The 20,235-nt window shown below is 38.3% G+C and overlaps 1 protein-coding gene across 2 annotated transcripts in view; it reads right to left on the bottom strand.

The window, feature by feature from the left end:
- Positions 1-20,235, bottom strand: part of ARHGAP10 (Rho GTPase activating protein 10) — a 326,505-nt gene that overhangs the window by 157,295 nt on the left and 148,975 nt on the right. For both annotated transcript variants that reach the window (XM_043567800.1, XM_043567809.1), the window contains one exon: positions 1,007-1,088. In XM_043567800.1, the coding sequence (XP_043423735.1) occupies positions 1,007-1,088 (82 nt within the window). The remainder of the gene's footprint in view (positions 1-1,006; positions 1,089-20,235) is intronic.

Raw genomic sequence — 20,235 nt, forward strand, 5'->3', positions numbered from 1 at the left:
TATAGCATCTATTTTTAACATGTATACTTTGGGTTTGCATTTTTCCAACACTGAATCAAGACTGCCACGCACGCCAGGGCCCAGCTCCCTGGCCCCTATATTCCACCAGTGTGTTCTCTGCTACCGTAAGATAACATTATCTTCTGCCAGTTTCACAACTCAATTCTGACACCTCTCCTTTTACTATACATGACCCCTCCTTCCCTTTGCAAGCCACTCTCCTTCCTTTTAAACCCTGCTAAAATGACAAATGCTTTCCAGTTAAGCCCACCTGGTACCTGCACTGGCAGTTTACTTAAAGTCGTAGTATTTGCAGGAGAGTTTATTTTAATGGGTTCTATGGTGTTTTCTGTAATTATCCTTACTAACTCCCCAATTCAATACATGATCTGCCAAATTCTCAATTCCCAAAGGCCACCAGTCCACTGAAATGAAAGCAGTACTTAAAGCAGCTAACAGGCTGAGTGTGTGTGCCTCTGGATCTATACCACTACCTTTAATTTAATCCTCAAACCAATCGTACAGAGGCCCATTCACTAAGGCTACCTGATATTGCACACCATAAACCATTAGTCTAAACCACAAATTGTTAAATCAAGCAAAATAACTACAGCAGTCACTTATAATATTGCCCTCACTGCCTCATATTTACTGTTCCATCTCCACTGAGATCAAAATGAATTGCAAGCATTTATTGTGTTCATCACCCAAAGAACTGTCAGGCAGGAAAGAAAAAATTGAGAATTTAGATGACTTCCTCAAGCAAAGCAAATCTGAGAGGCAGAGTCAAGAAAAATCAAAAATAAAAACTAATGATACACCTGTCTTATATGTGTTGCTGCTACCTCAAGCCAAATTACTAGAATACTGAATGCTTCCAAGATGAATTCAAATACCAGTTTCAGCAGGAAACTTTTTTCAAATACTATGAAACAAAAACAACATAAAAATGAATACAAGTCAACTCTAAAGGATTTGACATAAAACAACCATTGATTATTCTTACAGCTTCTTTTCCACCCAGAGCTTCCAACCACTGCTTCCTTTCCTCTTCTGAAAATGCCTGCATAGTCAAGGAAACGCCAGGCCTGAAAGACACCAGTAATGGATCAGGTTACCCCTGGGGCTGGTAAAACAAACAAACACAAACAAACAACAACAACAAAGCCTGCTTTACCTCTTTCTAATGTTCTGTTCTAGTGATTAAGATGGGTTTTTTTTAATTGTGATAAAAGACACGTAACATAAGGTTTATCATCTTAACTGCACAGTTCGCCATGTTAAGTACATTCACATCATTGGGCAACCCATCTCCAGAACTCTTCATCTTGTAAAACTAAAATTCTGTACCCATTCAACAACTCCCTGTTCCCTTTTTGCTCAGCCCCTGACAATCTCCCTCTACTTCCTGTCTCGATGAATTTGATTACTCCTAGGTAACTCTTATAAGTGGAATCATATAGTATTGTTCTTTTTGTAACTTGCTTATTTCACTTATCATGGTATCCTCCATTTTCATCCATGTTGTAGCATGTATGAGAATTTCCTTCCTAAGGGTGAATAATATTCCACTGTGTATGCACTACATGTTGCTTATCCATTCATTTGTCAATGGACACCTGGGTTGCTTCCACTTCTTTCTGTTCTAAACAATGCCGTTATTAACATAGGTGTACAAATATCTCAAGAGCTGGCTTTCAGTTCTTTTAGGTATATACCCAGAAGTGGAATTACTGGATATGACACAGTAGGAAATAATGTATTTGGTCTCTGACCCTGCTTCCTGGCACAAAGCTCCTAATACCCTTGGTATCTCCAAAATAAATGTCAGTTTATATTCTAATGCGATAACAGGGCTGCAAGCTCTAGGACAGTCTTGGGATGGAGCTGGTTACCAAGAGAATCATGTGACTAGGGGACTAGAACTTCCAGCCCCACCCCCACCCGTTCCAGGAGGGGGAAGGGGCTGGAGATTGAGTTCAATCAGCAATGGCCAATTATTCAGTCAATTATTTCCTATGCAATAAAGTCTTCATAAAATACCCTGGGTATGAGAGAACTTCCAGGTTGGTATAAACATGAAGGTGCTAGAAGGGTAGCATGTCCAGAGAGGACACGGACACTTCAAGCCTCTTCCCCTGTATCTCTCTTCATATGGCTGTTCATTTATTTCCATTAAAATATCCTTTGTAATAAATTGGCAAAAGTAAACTGTCTTCCTGAGTTCTATGAGCTGTTCTAGCAAATTATCAAACCCAAGGAGAGAACCAGGGGAACCCCCAATTTACAGCCCAAAGCAAAAGTGACAATCTGGACTTGTGGCTGCCATCTGAAGTGGTGGGGGGCAGTCTTATGGGAGTAAATCCTGAACCTGAAGGGTCTTCACTAACTTTAGTTAGTGTCAAAATTCAGTTCAATCAGGGTCTGCAGAGAACTGGAGAACTGCTGGGTGTGGAAAACCCCACACATCTGTAGTACAGAAAGGAGAAACAGTTCTGCCTCACAAGGGGCCAATGGTAATTCTATTTTTAATTTTTGGAGGAATTGCCACATCTTTTCCACAGTGGCTGCACTGTTGTGCATTCCCACCAAGAGTGCACAAGGCTTCCAATTTCTCCATCCTCACCAACACCTGTTATCTCTTTTTTTCAAAAGTAGCCATCCTAATGGGTGTATGGTGCTAGCGATGATGACAATTTAATAAAATAGACAGAGTAAAACCAGAAAATCATTTTTCACCCCATCCCAATTCTACTTCCAAGACGGCAGACTACTAACGGTTTTGTGTTTCCTTCTTATTTTCTTGAGCCCTGTGTTGGTCCTCTGGGCCACATAATCTTTCTCAGTTCAGTTAATTCAGACACTCAGGGATTGAGCCAGAAAACTCTTTATACTGGGAAGGAATACTAGGTAAAAAAGTCATTAATAATACCTCTTAACCTGTGAGTGGTTTCTCACATGAAACAAATGTTGAATATTTGGTTCAAATATTAGAAATTAGTATTAGAAATGAACTTTTCTGGCAAAGAATTTAAAGGCAAAACACAGAAAATTGGAAATGAAAGTAGATGGTTGAAACGAAAAGTATAATAATTAATACTTGCAATATTTAATTCACCTTTGATACTGAATATACTTTTTTTAAGTCTATTTTTGAGAGAGAGAGTGAGCAGGGGAGGGGCAGAGAGAGAGGGAGAGAGAATCCCAAGCAGGCTCAGCACTGTCAGCACTGGGACCGACGGAGGGCTCAAACTCACGAATCGTGAGATCATGATCTTAGCTGGAATTAAGAGCCAGATATTTACCTGTCTGAGCCACCCAGGTGCCCCCTGAATACACTTTTTAAAGTTATCACTCCCGTGACAGTATCTCCCCTCATTTTTAACTAATGGATTATCTTTTTCAAATAAAGCAAGCAGTAATAATCAACTATAATTCAATAATCATTACAATTTTTATAAATTACTGTAAAGTCAAAAGTCTTCCAAAAGCACAGAGACCAATGTGAACAAGCGGAGCTCCCAACACTCACTCCCAAAGGTATTACGCTTTCTCCCCACATGACTGTTTGCTTAAGGTTCACTACAAAGTAATTATAGCTACAATTGATAGGCTCTTGATGACAACCATGTTCTCCAGACTGAAATTTAAAGGAAAAAAAAAAAAAATCACCAATAATCCCCCACTCCCACCCCTAAATAGCAAAATGGCTCTTTATTGTCTACCCCACACTTTTTATTATTTTTTTTTAATGTTTATTTATTTTTGAGAGAGACAGAGACAGAATGCAAGTGGGATGGGGGCAGAGAGAGAGGGAGACACACAATCTGAAGCAGGCTCCAGGCTCTGAGCTGTCAGCACAGAGCCCAACATGGGGTTCAAACTCACGAACTATGAGATCATGACCTGAGTCGAAGTCGGATGCTCAACTGACTGAGCCACCCAGGCATCCCAACCCCACACTTTTTTATACTGGCCTCACTTTTCTATCACCTCGGCACTGCACAGTACAGACCCGAGGTCCCACCTCCTCCCGTTCTGCTACACACAGCATCTTTTTGGATCAAGCATCAAGGCAAGATGCCCAGACAACCAGTCTGTTTTAAGAAGTTCCTTGACTGGGACGTGAAGATTTTGGCCCTTATTCTTAGTAACCCACACTGGGCTCAAGGGAGTTAATTAAAATTGTGAGGGAAAACTTCAGATGGCACAAATGTTTTTCTTTACATTCTTTAAGTGATAAAACAATATTTACATATGGGGGTCTCACGTCTGCAAGAATGCTCCATTCTTGTCAAGAAGAAAAAATATCTAGTTACCTCTCTAAAAATTATATTTATTCAAACATTTAGTTATGTACTTAAATGAACAAAAGTATAAAACATAAAATAAGATGTGGTAGTGAATACATAATACAAAACTGACAGCTTTTCTAGTCCTGGAATGGCAAAATTAGCAGAGAAAATGGGACCCAAGGCAAAACATGGTAACTTCTATCACAGGAAGACAAACATGGAGTTTACAAACATTTATTGAATACCCTACCATATGCAAGGCACCGGGCTGGGCATACCACCCACAAAGGGCTTACTGTCTATCAGAGAAAGCAGAAGGTAAAAAAAAGAAAAAAAAAATTACAAATAATCTATTAATTAGAATTGTACAGAGCCCTGCAAAAAATAGAATTGTACAGAGCCCTCCAAAAAGCCAGCTACCTTGGAGAAAGAGAGGTGACAATAAAGACATCAGAAGGTGCATGCCCAAATACAAAGGCATTCAACCTCAAATATGTTAAACTGTTGTCAAGACTTGTCTGTGGGCTAATTCAGCTGCCAGTCTCGGGGGGAAATGTCACATTCTTACTATGGGGACTAAGAAAGAGAAAGGTCTGACCTAGCCCTGGAAGTCAGGCTTCCCTAGGCAAGGAACATTTAACCTAAGGCCTTAAGGATACATGAGCCTTGTCAGAGCACCAGGGCTAGAGGTATTCCCTAAGCCGAAAAGGCACAGAGGAAGGAAAGAACACAGCCTCATCAGCCATCTTCCCTGCAGAGGCAGCCAAGGGATCCAGCCACAAAGGGCTCCTTGGCTGTGTGAAAGATCTGATTTATCCTACATGTCACAGGTTTTTAGTAGGGAAATAACATGATCAAAGGTGCAGGTGAACAGTGGATGCTGGATGGAAATGGACTGAAGACAGGCAAGAGTTGGCTGCAGAGACTTGTTAACAAACTAAGAGGATGAGATCGAAGGGCACAAATGAATTGAAAAAAATGCATGAACTCAGAAACAGGCAGGAGGTTGCTTCTACGTGCTATGGGCGACAAATACTGAGTAAGAAAGCTGCCACTCCAAGAATCAAGAGTAAAGAACAAGTCAATTACAATGTTTCATCAATAACTAGTAAAGGGAATCCATGAAAGCCAAAAACAATTGAAGCAAATCAGGACTTAATATACTTAAACCCACAAAATTAGACACTGAACCAGATGAAATTCCTGCACTTTCTAGTTCCTTTTTATTTTCCCCTAAGGTTCTCCATTAATATGTGAGGAGAAAGAATATTTACCACATAGACATGGTTGGATATTCACATACAGTGGCAAACAGAGACACAGATAAGAGAAAGAATGACTGGTTCTGGTGGTAACTTGAAACACAAGAAAAAAGTGTTGAATGATGAAGAGTCTAAAGAGTTATGAACTAGAATTATAGATAGCACAGTAGAAAAAAAAATTGTCAGGCTTCAGATGAAACAGCCACAGTACATCTGGATAAAAATCCAATGTGGCATAAAAACTAAAGTATATGCCTTGTCTCCAAGAACAATGACTCAGACTTGAGCCACCTAGCCCTTTATGGAATACAGCAGAGAAAAAGCAAACTTATTGAAAGATGAGAGATTAAACAGAAATATATCAGCTATAAAGAAAGAATTCTATTTCTGTTTACATTTGCCAAATGATAACATGGTAACTCAAAACAATTTCCCTTTTGAGAATTAATTCATCACAGGACACATTTTCAGAAGACTTCATATGTACAATATACAGGGATCAATCACTAATATTATATAAAGCCGAGTTCCCATCCCATCACAGACATGACTCACACTCATCCCTCATCCCCCATTTGCTTCACCCCCACTTCTAAAACATTAGTGTAGGAAAAAAAACAATGTACTACAACGTGTTTTAGGGGTAACTCGGTGGCTCAGTTAAGCAGCTGACTCTTGATCTAGACTCAGGTCACGATCTCATAGTTTGTGAGATGGAGCCCCAAGTCGGGCTCTGCACTGATGGCAGAGAGCTTGCTTGGGATTCTCTCTCTCTGCCCTCCCCAGTGCACGCATGCACTCTCTCTCAAAATAAATAAATACATTTTTTAAAACAGTTTTCAACATTCTTAATTTCTTAAGTTTCTTTTTTTAATAATCAATTGCTAGGAAATCATTTGGCAAATATGAGACTTTAGGAAGCATTGGACACATTTTAAACTCCAGTATTAACAGCATCTCATTGTTAAACCATAAAAACTCTTTAGTTTTTGAGACAAAGACATGGCTTACTCATGAAATTTAATGGATACATAGAACGACATGGTGAATATATGGATAGCCAAGAATAGAAAATTTTAGTGTGTGAGATAGATTATTCACAATTATATAAAAAGAGCAATTATATCTTCAATAACATTAGTGACTCCATTAGGTGACAACATTAGGTAACAACATCAGTGACTGCGTTGGAGCTGGAACTAGAATGGACAAAGTTCTAATTTTTGGTAGTTAGAGCCAATATTGCTGCAATGCATTACACTGGTTCACAGAGGAGACAACATTCTCTTCCTCATCTGATAATTCATTTCAACCAAAGTAACATCTGAGTACATACTGTGTGCTAGACATTGTGCTAAACTCTGAGTAATTTATCATCATGCACAGTAAGCAAAACTAATTCTCAGCAAATACAAAGTCAACAGCAGGAGCTCCACGAAGAAAAAACAGACAAAGGAAAAGAGAGCAACTTGCCACGATAGTCTATCTTTCTTTTCTTAAAACCATAACTGTTGTCTGTAGAGCACAAGGTACAAAACTGAACTCTAAAGAAACACTTAAGTGGCACCTGGGTGGCTCAGTCAGTCAAGTGTCCAACTTCAGCTCAGGTTATGATCTCATGGTTTGTGGGTTCGAGCCCCGCATCGGACTCAGTGCTGACAGCTCAGAACCTGGAGCCTCAGATTCTGTGTCTCCCTCTCTCTCTGCCCCACCCCTACTTGTGCTTTCTCTTTCAAAAAAAATAAACTTAAAAAAATAATAAAAAATAAACACTCACTTAAGTTAAAAAAAAAGTTCTTGTTAAAGCAATTCATCTTTTCTTCATTCACTCATTAAAAAAAACAGGCACTATTATGCACTATTAAGCACTACCAAGGTCCATACATGAGAAGCAATCTAGAGAGCTATTATCTGTATTCTACATTTGACCCTGTATTCTCTTTCAACTCCATTTTTTATAGTTCTATCAAAGCGGTGGAAGACATGTGTTTTCCTTATATTCTACATGATAGATCAATGAGTCCGTAAATTAAGAAAATATAAAAATAGAAAGAAATGTTCACAAGGCATTTATGAGATATCAATTAATGTGATATCATAAATAGGGAAATTAAGGAAAAAAATAAGCAGCAGCTATCAAAACTTACTATGGCAACAATCAGGAATATTCTAATGTATTACTAAAAGGAATATTGAAAAGGAAAAGGGAAAAAACTAGACCAGCATGTTGTAAATCATGCACTAAATTTTACTATGTGAAGGGGAAACTGGCAAAGCCAAACAAAACACTCTAAAGTTATAGAAAGGTAGCTGTGATAATCAGTTTCACAGAAGGATTGCTGAGGAAAAAAGTTTTTTAAGTACAAGTCTATGAATCTTACATGTTTCCAGAAATGACCAAAGCAAGTTGCCTGATTTTACTGAGGGTAAAGACTATAATAACTTCTTTCTTCTACCCACCAAAAATAATAATAATAATAATAATAATAATAATAATAATAAAAAGGTTTCAAATAGAGCAGTTAAGCAATGATACAGTCAGAAGTAGGATTATTTCCTCTAATAAAAGCTAATTCAAGCCATTAATCATTAGAGAACTACTACTTTAGAACTAAGAAAGTTGTAAGAGAACATAGTTCTACCCCAACAACAGGATAGAAACCCTACAAAATCATAGTGCTGAAATACAGAGCAGAGAACTAAAATGACTGAAAAACAAACAACCAAACAAAAAAACAACAACAAAAAACACCCTAATGAACTATATGCATGTTAAAGGATTCAGGACAAAAGATGGCCAACATGCATAAACTGATGGAAATTTCAGAAAAGAAATGAAAACCATTTAAAAGAGACAAATGGATATGCGTGAAATGGAAAATAAAGGAACAGTGATAAAAAATTCAGGAGGAGGAGGACACATTTCAGATACAAACCAACCAATCCTGAGTCTATGTCTGCAACCAACTCTTTTATCTGACTTTCACTCACAAAGGCAGTGTTTCCTCTGCCCTATATCACCCCGGGACAACCATCTCCATAGGAAAGAGCCCACCACTACTATTCAAAGTAGCCAATCCTAAATTGCTTCCCCTTCTCTGCCTGGCCTCTTTTGCAGAAACTCCAGTAAAGATTGGTCTAGGATTTTCCCTCACTTCTTCCTGACTTCTAACCAAAACCTGGCATTCCCCACGTGGCCCCATATGGCATGGCAAGTCCTCTTCTCTTGGAAACTATAATTAATAAAATTAGTCTTCTACTGCCATTGGTCTCTCCTTGTCATCTCTCAATCACTTCCATAAATCAAAATCCTGCCAGTACAACCAAAACAAATTCCAAATGGTCAGAGACAATGTAACTGTAACTCCAGAAAGTGAAGAAAGAGAAAATGGGGCAGAATAAATATTTGAAGAAATAAGGACTTCGATTTTCTAAACCTGCTATGAAACATCCCACATATCTAAGAACTTCAAAGAACCCAAAGCAAGATGAAACAAAGAAAGTCACATCTATGCACACTGCCAAAAAAAAAAAAAAAAAAAAAAAAATTTAGAAGCAGCACAGGACAAAGACAACATATAGGGGGATAGTAAGAAAGATGGACCATTAATCATGATTTTAAAAATAGGAGGACTGAAGAAAATGAAATGACTTCTTTGAAGTGCTAGGGAAAATAAAACCTATTAATCTAGAAATCTGTAACCATCAAAATGGAGGCAAAATAAAGACATTTCAGACAAAGGAAACATGAAAGAATTCTTTTCCAGCAGACTTGTATCACAAGAAATGCTCAGATTAATGAGCCTAAGGGACTTAAGGCAAATGGCACAAGATAGAAACTCAGTTCTGTAGGAAAAAAAAAATGAAGAAAATAAAAAAATGGACAAATATTAAATATTTAATATTAAATATTTAAAACCCTGATTAAAAGGCAAAGACAAAGAGACTGGATTTAATTCAGGACTCAGTAATATGCTATTTGTTATAAAGAAAGTTTAGCACAGGTAAAAGGAAAAAGATTAAAAATCATATGTCAAGTAAACACTGAGCATAAGAAAGCCAGGGTGCCTACATTAATATCAAACAAGGTAAGTTTCAAAACAAAGATTATTAGAAACAGAGATTTCATAATGACAAAAGGGACATTTCATCAGAAAGACATAACAATCATAAATCTGCACACACACAAAATTCCCAAATATGTAATACATGGAATAAAAATTGGCAAAATTAAAGGGAAACAGGCAAGTTCTAACCATGGAGATTTTAACATCCTTAGTTTAGTAACTGCCAGAACAATAGTAAAAAATCAAAACAATTTATATGATTTGAGCAACACTATTACTAACTTGCTCTAATTGACATTTAGAGAAAACTACATCCAACAACAGCAGAAAACTCACTGGTCTCAAGTGCACATGGAACATTTACTCAATAAGACCACATTTTGGACAGTGAAGCAAGTTTAGTAAACTTCCTAGTAAAATAAAGTATGTTCTCTGACCAAAAGAGTATTAAAGAAAAACAGAAAATAACAAAGTAATAGAAAAACAATAATAATACACACAGAAAAAAAACCCAACCATTTGGAACTTTTAAAACATATTTCTAAATCTCACTTAGGTTAAAATTTGTCCAAATCTCTCTCTCTCTCTCTCTCTCTCTCTCTCTCTCTCTCTCACACACACACACACACACACACACACACACACACAAAATTTTAAATATTTGGAATGGAATTACAATGAAAACACTGCACATAAAAATCTGTAGAATGCAGGGGCACCTGGGTGGCTCAGTCAGTTAAGCATCAGATTGCAGCTCAGGTCATGATCTCATGGTTCCTAAATTCAAGCCCAGCACCAAGCTTTCCACTGTCAGGCTCTCTGCTTCAGATCCTCTATCACCCTCTCTCTCTGCCCCTCCCCTGCTTGTGCGCTCTCTCTCAAAAATACATAAACATTTTTTTTTAATTTTTAGAATACAAAACAAATTGTAGGATGCAAACTAAACCAGTCCCTATAAGGAAAAGTATAGATTAAATGTCTACATTCAAAAATAAAATGGAAAAATCAACACTTCCATCTTAAGAAGCAATTAAAAGAAAAACAAATTAAATCCAAAGTAAATGAAATGTATAAAAATAAAAGCAGAAACCAATAAAATATAAAACAGACAACATGGGTTATCTGAAAAAAAAAATTAACAAAATTGGTAAAGAGCTAGGCAAAACAATGAAACAAAAATTCCCAGGGGTACCTGGGTGGCTCAGTCGGTTGGATATCCAACTCTTGATTTTGGCCTGGGTCATGATCCCAGGGTCCTGGGATCAAGCCCCGCATCAGGCTCCAGCTGAGCACGAAATCTGCTTAGAACTCCCTGTCTTTCCCTCTGCCCCTCCACCCCAACTCTCTCAAAAAAAAACAAAAAACAAAACAAAAACAAAAAAAAAAAACCCATATGAGGAAGTAGAAATGAAGTATCAGTACAGATCCTACAAATATGAAGTAATAAGAAAAGGATATTATGAAGATATACATACTAACAAAGTCAACAGCTTAGAAGAAATAAATCTTTGAAAACCACAATTTAGCAAAACAGGAAAAACAGAAAATCTAAGTATCTCTTTACTCACTAAATTTAATTCAAAATTTTCAAATTTCACACAAAGAAAATGCCAGACCAAGAGGGCTTCACAGGTGAATTCTCTCAAACACTTAAGGGAGAAATGATACCAGTATTATAGAGACATGTTCAAATATCAGGAGCACAGAAAACCTTCTAACACTTTTTGAAGCCACCATAACCCTGACATCAAAATAAGACAAAGATATTGCAGGGAAAACAAAAAACAAAAAAAAAACATAACACCCACTCTCTCTCATGAACATAAATAGTAATTCAACTTGATCAAAAGTAGATGTTCTTCTAATCAAAAAGCACTGTTAAGAAAACAAATACGCAAACCACAGGTTAGAGAAAATATTCAAAACTGATATAACTGATGAAGGATTTGTATCCAGACTGCTTAAAATAATTCCTACAATCTAATAACAAAAAGACCAACAATATAAGTTTTTAAATGTGCAAAAGATTTTAATAGACAGTTGACAACAGAAGAAATATAAATGGGCAAAAAGCACATGAAAAAGTATTAAACATCACTAGCCATAATTAGCTAAAATGAAAAAGATAACATAATCAAAGGTTGCTAAGAGGGTAGAGTAACTTGAACTCTCATATATTGCTGGCAGGAGGATTAAACTACTCTGAAAAACTATCAATTTCCTAAAAAGCCAAATATACGTAAATATATATGTACACACACCCCAGCAATCCCACTCTAAGGTATTTAACCAAGAGAAATGAAAATATGTGTCCACAAAAACCCTTGTATACAACTGTTCATTATAACTTTATTCATAAAAGCTAAGAACTCTTCTATGATTCACATTCCAATGTCCTTCAGCAAGCATTTTAAGAATAAATTCATATTAATGTCCATTTAAAGATTGGTTCGTGAGTTTGAGCCCCACATCGGGCTCTCACTAACACAGCTTGGAATTCTCTCTCCTTCTCTCTGTGCCCCTACCTCACTCATGTTCTCTCTCTCTCTGCCCCCTCCCTCCCTCTCTTTGTCTTAAAATAAATAAATAAACTTTAAAACATTTAAATATTAGAACCCGTATAAAATGTCTTTCAGGGGTGCCTTGGGTGGCTCAGCAGGTTAAGCATCAGACTCTTAATCTCGGCTTTGGTCATGATCTCCCAGTTCGAGCCCCACGTCGAACTCCACACTGAGTGTGGAGCCTGCTTGGGATTCCCTCCCTCCCTCTCCTTCTGCCCCTCTCCCCTGCTTGGGGTGCTCACTGACGCTCTCTCCATCTCTCTCAAAAAGAAAACAAAATGCCTTTCAGTATGCCACTGTCAACTACAATCCTAGAGCAAAGTCTTACACTCTGTGAAAAACACACGGCCTATATACAAAACTTGTTTCTAATTCTCTGCAATCCATTTTCTAGCAATTCCACCTAAATTCTTTTAAAATGAATTCCATTTCTATTCTCTCTACACTGAAATCTAAGCATTCTTGAACTATGCACCAGCACTGACAGGATAAAGCCACACAGATCCCTTCACATTCTGGCTTTATTTCATCCCCTGCTCTATAACCAATTAAGCTGTTATACTTTTTTTCACTGAAATATAAATCTCATAAGAGAGCCTGGCTGGCTCAGCCGGTTAAGCATCCGACTCTTAATTTCGGCTCAGGTCATGATCTCGTGGTTTGTGAGATCAAGCCTCACCTCAGGCTCTGCACTGACAGCGTGGAGCCTGCTTGGGATTCTCTCTATGCCTCTGCCTCTGCCTCTCTCTCTCTCTCTCTCTCTCTCTCTCTCTCTCTCTCTCTCTTGCTCCCTTGCTCTCAAAATAAATATTTAAAAAATTTAACAAAATATACATCTCATAAATATATTCATGTAAAAAAAATTGCATTCGATGGCACAAATGTGCTGGAGTGGTCTTTTCAAAGGCTTTAAAGCAGAGCTTCTCAACAGCGACACTCCCAACATACTCAACCAGATGATACTTTGTTACAGAACATGCTACATATTTAGCACAGGGGCTGGCCTCTATCCACTAGGTGTCAGCAGTGACAATCACAGTTGTGACAATCACAGTGTCTCTGGGCACAATTTCTCAGTTGAGAACCGGACTTAAAGGATTTTCTCATTATGTTTTCTAAGACCTCCTAGGATTCTTTCTGCCTTGGGCAACCCTTCCTCTGAGTTTCCAAACTGTTACCAAACCTTCAGGATCCAATTTAACAATCAATTGTTCTAGTAAGCTTATACAGCCAGCCCTACTCCTACAGCTTCACAGCTCCCAAAGTACCTTAGACCTCTGAACTGTTATTTGTTTGTAAACACTCTTGAGGTCTGTTAGTCCTCTTCAGGTCAGGCCTTTTAGTTTCTTATTCTCGCATCCTTGGTGCCAAACAGTCTATGATTGCTTAGCTGCCTGAGTGACATGCTCTATGAGATACTTACAAATATTACTTAATGTACTACAGAAACATTACTATTCAGCTCAACTGCATGGGCTTCTGGAGCAACATGTTCTTTTTTTTTTTTTTTTTTTAACGTTTATTTATTTTTGAGACAGAGAGAGACAGAGCATGAATGGGGGAGGGTCAGAGAGAGAGGGAGACACAGAATCTGAAACAGGCTCCAGGTTCTGAGCAGTCAGCACAGAGCCCGACGCGGGGCTTGAACTCACGTACCGCAAGATCGTGACCTGAGCCGAAGTCGAACGCTTAACTGACTGAGCCACCCAGGCGCTCCCCGGAGCAACATGTTCTTAACTCACTCTTTTAAAGTGACAAACAATAAGGTGCCACGCACATAGCTGCTAAATAAACTCTTTGGTGTAGCAGCATTATAAAACACATATTGCTCCAGATACTTAGGTCACTGCCTCCACCCCCTGCCATCGTGAAAACATAAATGAGTGAATTACAAAAGTAAAAAGTACAGGGGCGCCTGGGTGGCTCAGTCGGTTGAGCATCAGACTTCAGCTCAGGTCATGATCTCGCAGTCCGTGAGTTTGAGTCCTGCATCAGGCTCTGTGCTGACAGCTTGGAGCCTGGAGTCTGCTTCGGATTTTGTGTCTCCCTCTCTCTCTGCTCCTCCCCTACTCGCGCGCTGTGTCTCTTTCTCTCTCTCTCTCAAAAATAAATAAACGTTAAAAATGAATTTAAAAAAATAAAATAAAAAGTAAGAAGTTATCTTGCCATCCTGCAAGAGTGATACACTGGGAACTAGGCAAAATCAAACCAAACAGAATATCCGAAATGTCAGGTTGAGAGCAAAATGGGAAGCATTTTCTTGAAGCAGTGCCTGAATGTGATGTGTGGGAGAACCTCACACAATGGTAATTATTTATCAAGCAAATGTGTGGGGGTCACAGCACAGTGTGGCATGTTGTGAGCTTGCGAAGGAAGCTCAAAGCATGTTATGTAACAAAACTGTTGGGGCAGGAGGAAGGGGACTGTGTTTCATCCTTTAAAGAAAGCTGCCTCTTCTGACAGACTACAGCTTGCCATAGAGAAAATAACTGCACAAAATCCTCTTCTCCCACCTAAAATGAGTGACGTGATCACTTCACAGCCCGTGGTATTTGACATGTGGCTGGCATGAAGTAGGGAATGTTTATATCATTTTTGAAGGCTTTCTTTCTTTATGGTCTTTATTTGCAGCTGTGTTCCTTTTAATAAGCTTTACTGAAATGTAATTCACACTGTAAAATTCACCTAGAGTATATAATTCAACAGCTTTTAATATATTCAAAGAGTTGTATGACCCTCACCAAAATCAATTTCAGAACATTTTCATCACGTCCCCCCAAATATTCCAAACCCATTAGCAGTTAGTGTCCATTTCCCTTGAAAACCACTGCCCTAGGCAGCCTCTAATCTACTTTACTCCAGTAAAGATTTGCCTGTCCTGGATGTTTTATATAAATATAATCCTATGATATATAGTCTCTTGTGACTCACTTATTTCACTAAGCATGCTGTTTGCAAGGCTATTCCACATTATAGCACATGGTAGTTCTTCCTTCCTTTTTATTACCAAATCATATTTTGTTGTATGAATAGAGCACATTTTATCTACCCATTCATTAGTTGATAGACATCTGAGTTGTTTCTACATTTCAGCTATTATGAATAATGCTGCTATGGGCATTCACATGCAAGATTTTTATGCAGACATACGTTTCCATTTCTCTTGCATATATAACTAGAAGCAGAATTTCTGAGTCACATGATAACTTAATGCTTAACTTTTTGAAAAGCTGCCAAAATGCTTCCCAAAGCGGCTACACCCTGTTAGATTTCTGCCATCAGTGTATGACGGCCCAATGTCTCTGCATCCTCACCAATACTAGTTATTATCTCATGTCTTAATTACAGCCATCCTAGTGAGTGCGAAGTATCTCATTGCAGCTTATGCCTTAATGGCTAATGCCATTAAGCATCTTTTCATGTGCTTATCAGCCATTTGTATATTTTCTTTGAAAAAAAGGTCAAATTTAAATCTTTTACCCATTTTTTAACTGGGCTACTTGTCCTTTTATTATTGAGTGGTAAGAGCTATTTATATTTTCTGGATACAAGTCCTTTATCAGATTTACCATTTGAAGTATTTTCTCCCATTCTTTGGGTTGTCTTTTCACTTTTTGGATGGTATTCTCAGCACATGTGTTCCTAAATATTCTTAGCTGTAACAGTCAAAGTAAACTGGTGAAATGAAAGGAGGAGAATGAAGCACATATCCATTTTACACTGATAATCAAAGTGGTAATGGCTACCTGGACCCCCATCCTCAACCATTCTCTCCTTCATTGTCAGTGATAGATTCCCCAAGTATTACAATAGCACATGATGTTGGTAACAAAAGACACAATTTCCCTGCTTCAGCATTTCCCAGCCTCCCTTGCAACAAGGTATAACCATACAACTCCATTCAGGTTAGCATTACGTGATCAAAAGAGCTACGTTCAACCTCTGGAAAATGTTCCTACGATAAAAGACAGTGCTATATAAGTGAGATCAGGCATCCTGGACCTCAGGTGACTGGGAAAAAAAGTCATGCACACGAAGGAACAAGATCTGACATCAGGAGACATGATGCCCACCCTGATCTAAACTCCTCTGTTTTCCCAAACGAGTAAAAAAAATACTACTGCATTATTTAAGCCATCTTGAGTTTTTTCTGTTCAGTGCAATCAAACCTGATTCAGACTCACACAACAATTACATGAAAGCTCTTGATTTGTATCTACATAAATCAAATGCAAGCCCAGGCTCCATTCTGCAGTTTATGAAGTATTACCTGTTGTCACAATGTTACCTGACTGCTTTTCTGATCCAAGAAATAAAAAAATAAAAAAAAAAAGCAAAAACCAATACCAGGAAAGGAGACAAAATATTTTTATATCAGGCATATGCAATAAACTATGAAATTTTATATGTAGGTACCCAACAGGAATTGCCTACAAATGGGTTTCCATCAGAAACCCATCTATGACACCCACCTGCTCCAAAATGGGTTAGAGCTCACAGCACTGCAGTGTGGTACAGAAGAAAAGGATGGCTAACTGACAACTGCTTGATTGGATCTGATCCCAGTTCTGGCACTTCTAAGCAACAATTCAATTTCATTTAATTCAACACAAATTTGGTGAATGCCCACCACACATAAAGCATTGCATTTGGTATTGCAATACCAAGTGATCCTAAAACAGGGTTTCTACCCTCATGGAATTCATAATCTAACAGACAAGGAACAAATTACTTATAATTCCCAGGAGTCTACTTGGCCAGGAATCGGAGAAATAGACAAGAGAAGAGCCTACCTCATGCAAACTCTTCACTAAATAAGCTTTTCAAAACCCCAGAATTAGGTTTTGAGGCCAGGAGGCCTCAAAGTACACTAACTCACCCTCCAGATTTTGCTCCAGAAGTGGGAGACTAATAGTCACACATTGACACAGGGGTTGGCAGGAACCTAAGGGCGCGGGCCCCACAAATACTATCCATTGGTAACATCAAACCTGAATAAATGTTTCCCTGTTTAGAAATGAGGAACTAAGCAAAGACAATGGGAGTCTATAATTTAACTCAAAAGAAACATAATCCTGAAGACTCAAGGAGACACAAAGACAAAGTTATTTTCCAAGTTAACCAAAAAGCTTTAAAAAAAAGACTTACAATAAGTATTACTTTAAAAAATATATTTCTATGCTATTGGTATTTACATAAGATTGAATACACCTATATAAAATGTTGGATCTGACAAAGAGATCTTTTTTGTCCCAAGAATTCTTGAAAGATTAAAAAAAAATAATATCTCCCACCTCTGCACTGTTAAAAATGCTTATTAGACATCCCAAAAACAATACTGAGTTTTCAGCTAGATAAGAACCTCGAGTTCAGGGAAAAGATCCTGGTAGAGATGATAAATTCAGGAGCTACTAACATAAGGATGGCATTTAAAACCATGAAGCCAGACAAAATCATAAGGGTTAAAATGAGAAGGGCTTCAGGATGAACATGAGAGAACCTGAATATCAAGAGGTCTGGGAAATGAGAACTGGCAAAGGAGTCTAAAAAATGAAAAGTCAATGAGGGGATAGAAAACAAACAGGCAGGCATGATATTTTGGAACAAGTAAAGCAAGTACGTCATGGAGGAGAGTCTGGCCATGTCAGAGGCTGCTGCCAGCAAAGAACAGGGAGGACAGGAGAGCTGACTATTGGATGTAGAACATGGAGATGATGATGACTTGACAAACACAAGTGCAGTGGAGAAGAGAGGCAGAGGCCAGACTGGAGTAGGCTCAAAAGAGAACAGAAAGAAGGAAATTTGAGACCTTAAAATAACAGCTTTTGAAGAAGTTTTGTTGCTTATGACAGGACAGAAATGAGCAGCAGAGAGAAGGGAAGACTGGTCAAAACAAGGGTTTTTCATTGGTGATGGCAGGAGCATTTTTTCAAGATGAGTGAAAAAAGAATATTTTGCTTGCTGATGAGAATAATCCAGTAGAAAGGGCAACCTTCATGTTAACAAGAAAGAAGACTGCTTGAGTGGTATCGGAATAGCAGAGACAGGATGAGAGAGAGACAGGATGAGAAACAACTGAACAGAGAGACTGGCCTCAGGAACACAGGTCACACAGTGACGAAGAAGGGCAAGGTGATGGAGGAGTGTAAAGGCAGTGGGTGATCTCTTCTAATTGCTTCTACTTTCACAACTAAATAAGACACAAAACTATCAGGAAAGAGACAGTGTTGGAGGCTTAGAGAGAGGAAAATATGAAATATTCATCAACCAAGAGAATGAAGGAACTAAGAAAACGTTCACACAATTAGTGGTTAGAATTAACAGCCCATGTGGGGCTAGTGATCATGAATTTGAAGTGATCCCAGTGAACATGGTTGAATATGTCTCTCTAGGAAGAGAGAAGGCAGAGGTGAATCTTCAAAGTTGGGGTTGTACCAGCAAGTCTAACAAAGATAGGAGTAACAGAGTTTATTTAAAAGATAACTATGATGATTGTGAAATTAAACTAGGTGAAGAAGGAAGTGAGAGTGTATGGAAACTGACAAACAACAGGCTCAACTGATTAGAGAGAATCTAAGGATAACTTACCAGAAAAAAAAACACTAGAAAGTAGTGTCAGAAAGAGAAAGGCTTGTAGTTGAGATCCAAAAGAAGTTGCCAGTTCTTGTAATGACAAGATCTAAGCAATGACTGTGACAGTGAATGGCTGAGGTAGGGTAAAGGAGAAGATGACTGAAGGAGAGGAGTTCAAGGAGTCAAGAAGCAAAGCACTAAAAGGATCATCTCAAGCAATATCGAAATCACCAAAAATTATGAAAGGAGAATTGGAAATATACCGTGTAAGGAAATGGAAATTCTAAAAGCAGTTCACACCACAGAAAAAAAGAAAGATACAGTCTATAGAGTGATACACCTTGAGGATGAAACCATGTGAATGGACAGAAAAAGAAAAGACAACCACAGGAAATAACATTTAAAAAGTAATAGCTGAGGGACACCTGGGTGGCTCAACTGGTTGAGTGTCTGACTTCGGGTCAGGTCACAATCTTGGGGTTTATGAGTTCAAGCCCCACATCAAGCTCTCTGCCCCCGTGTCCCTCTCTCTCTGCCCCTCCCCTGCCTGAACCCTCTCAAAATTAAACAATAAAAATAAATAAATAAAACAAAGGGGCACCAGAGTGTCTTAGTCAGTGAACAGTCCAAGTCTCGATTTCAGATCAAGTTGTGATCTCATGGTTCGTGGGATCCAGCCCCGTGTCAGGAGCCTGCTCAATATCATCTCTCTCCCTCTCACTCTGCCCCTTACCCACTCATGAATGCAGTCTCTCTCAAAATAAATAAGCATTTTAAAGAAGTAATGACATGAAATGAAATGGAAAAAAAAATAAAATAAAATAACCAAAAGCTGAATATGGAGAGGTTCAAGAAATTTGGGGCAACCACTATGATTCAGTCATGGAGGTCAAGGGATAGATGATTTGCAGGAGGTAGAAGGTAAGTACCAAGTCAAATGCTGCTAAAGCTGCCAAGTGCTATGCCCAATTTCCCACTGTATTTTTTTTATCTTTTAATTTAAATCCAAGTTACTTAACAGTCTAATAATAATTTCAGTGATTCATCACTCACATAGAACACCCAGTGCTCATCCCAACAAGTGTTCTCTTTAATGCCCCTCACCTTTTTAGACCATCTCCCACTGAACACCCTGCCAACAACCCTCAGTTTGTTCTCTGGTATTCAAGAGTCTCTTATGGTTTGTCTCCCTCTCTGTTTTTATCTTATTTTTGCTTCCCTTCCCCTATGTTTATCTGTTTTGTTTCTTATTCCACATGAGTGAAATCATGATATTTTTCTCTGACTTATTTTGCTTGCAAATGGCAATATTTCATTCTTGTTGGTTGCCTAGTAGTATTCCATTATGTGTGTGTTTACATACACACACACATACACATACACACACATACACACACACACACACCTTCTTTATCCATTCATCAGTCAATGGACATTTGGGCTCTTTCCATACTACGACTATTTGTCAATGGTGCTG

This window comes from Prionailurus bengalensis, chromosome B1 (genome assembly GCF_016509475.1).
Source record: "Prionailurus bengalensis isolate Pbe53 chromosome B1, Fcat_Pben_1.1_paternal_pri, whole genome shotgun sequence".
In the NCBI taxonomy this organism is placed as follows: Eukaryota; Metazoa; Chordata; class Mammalia; order Carnivora; family Felidae; genus Prionailurus; species Prionailurus bengalensis.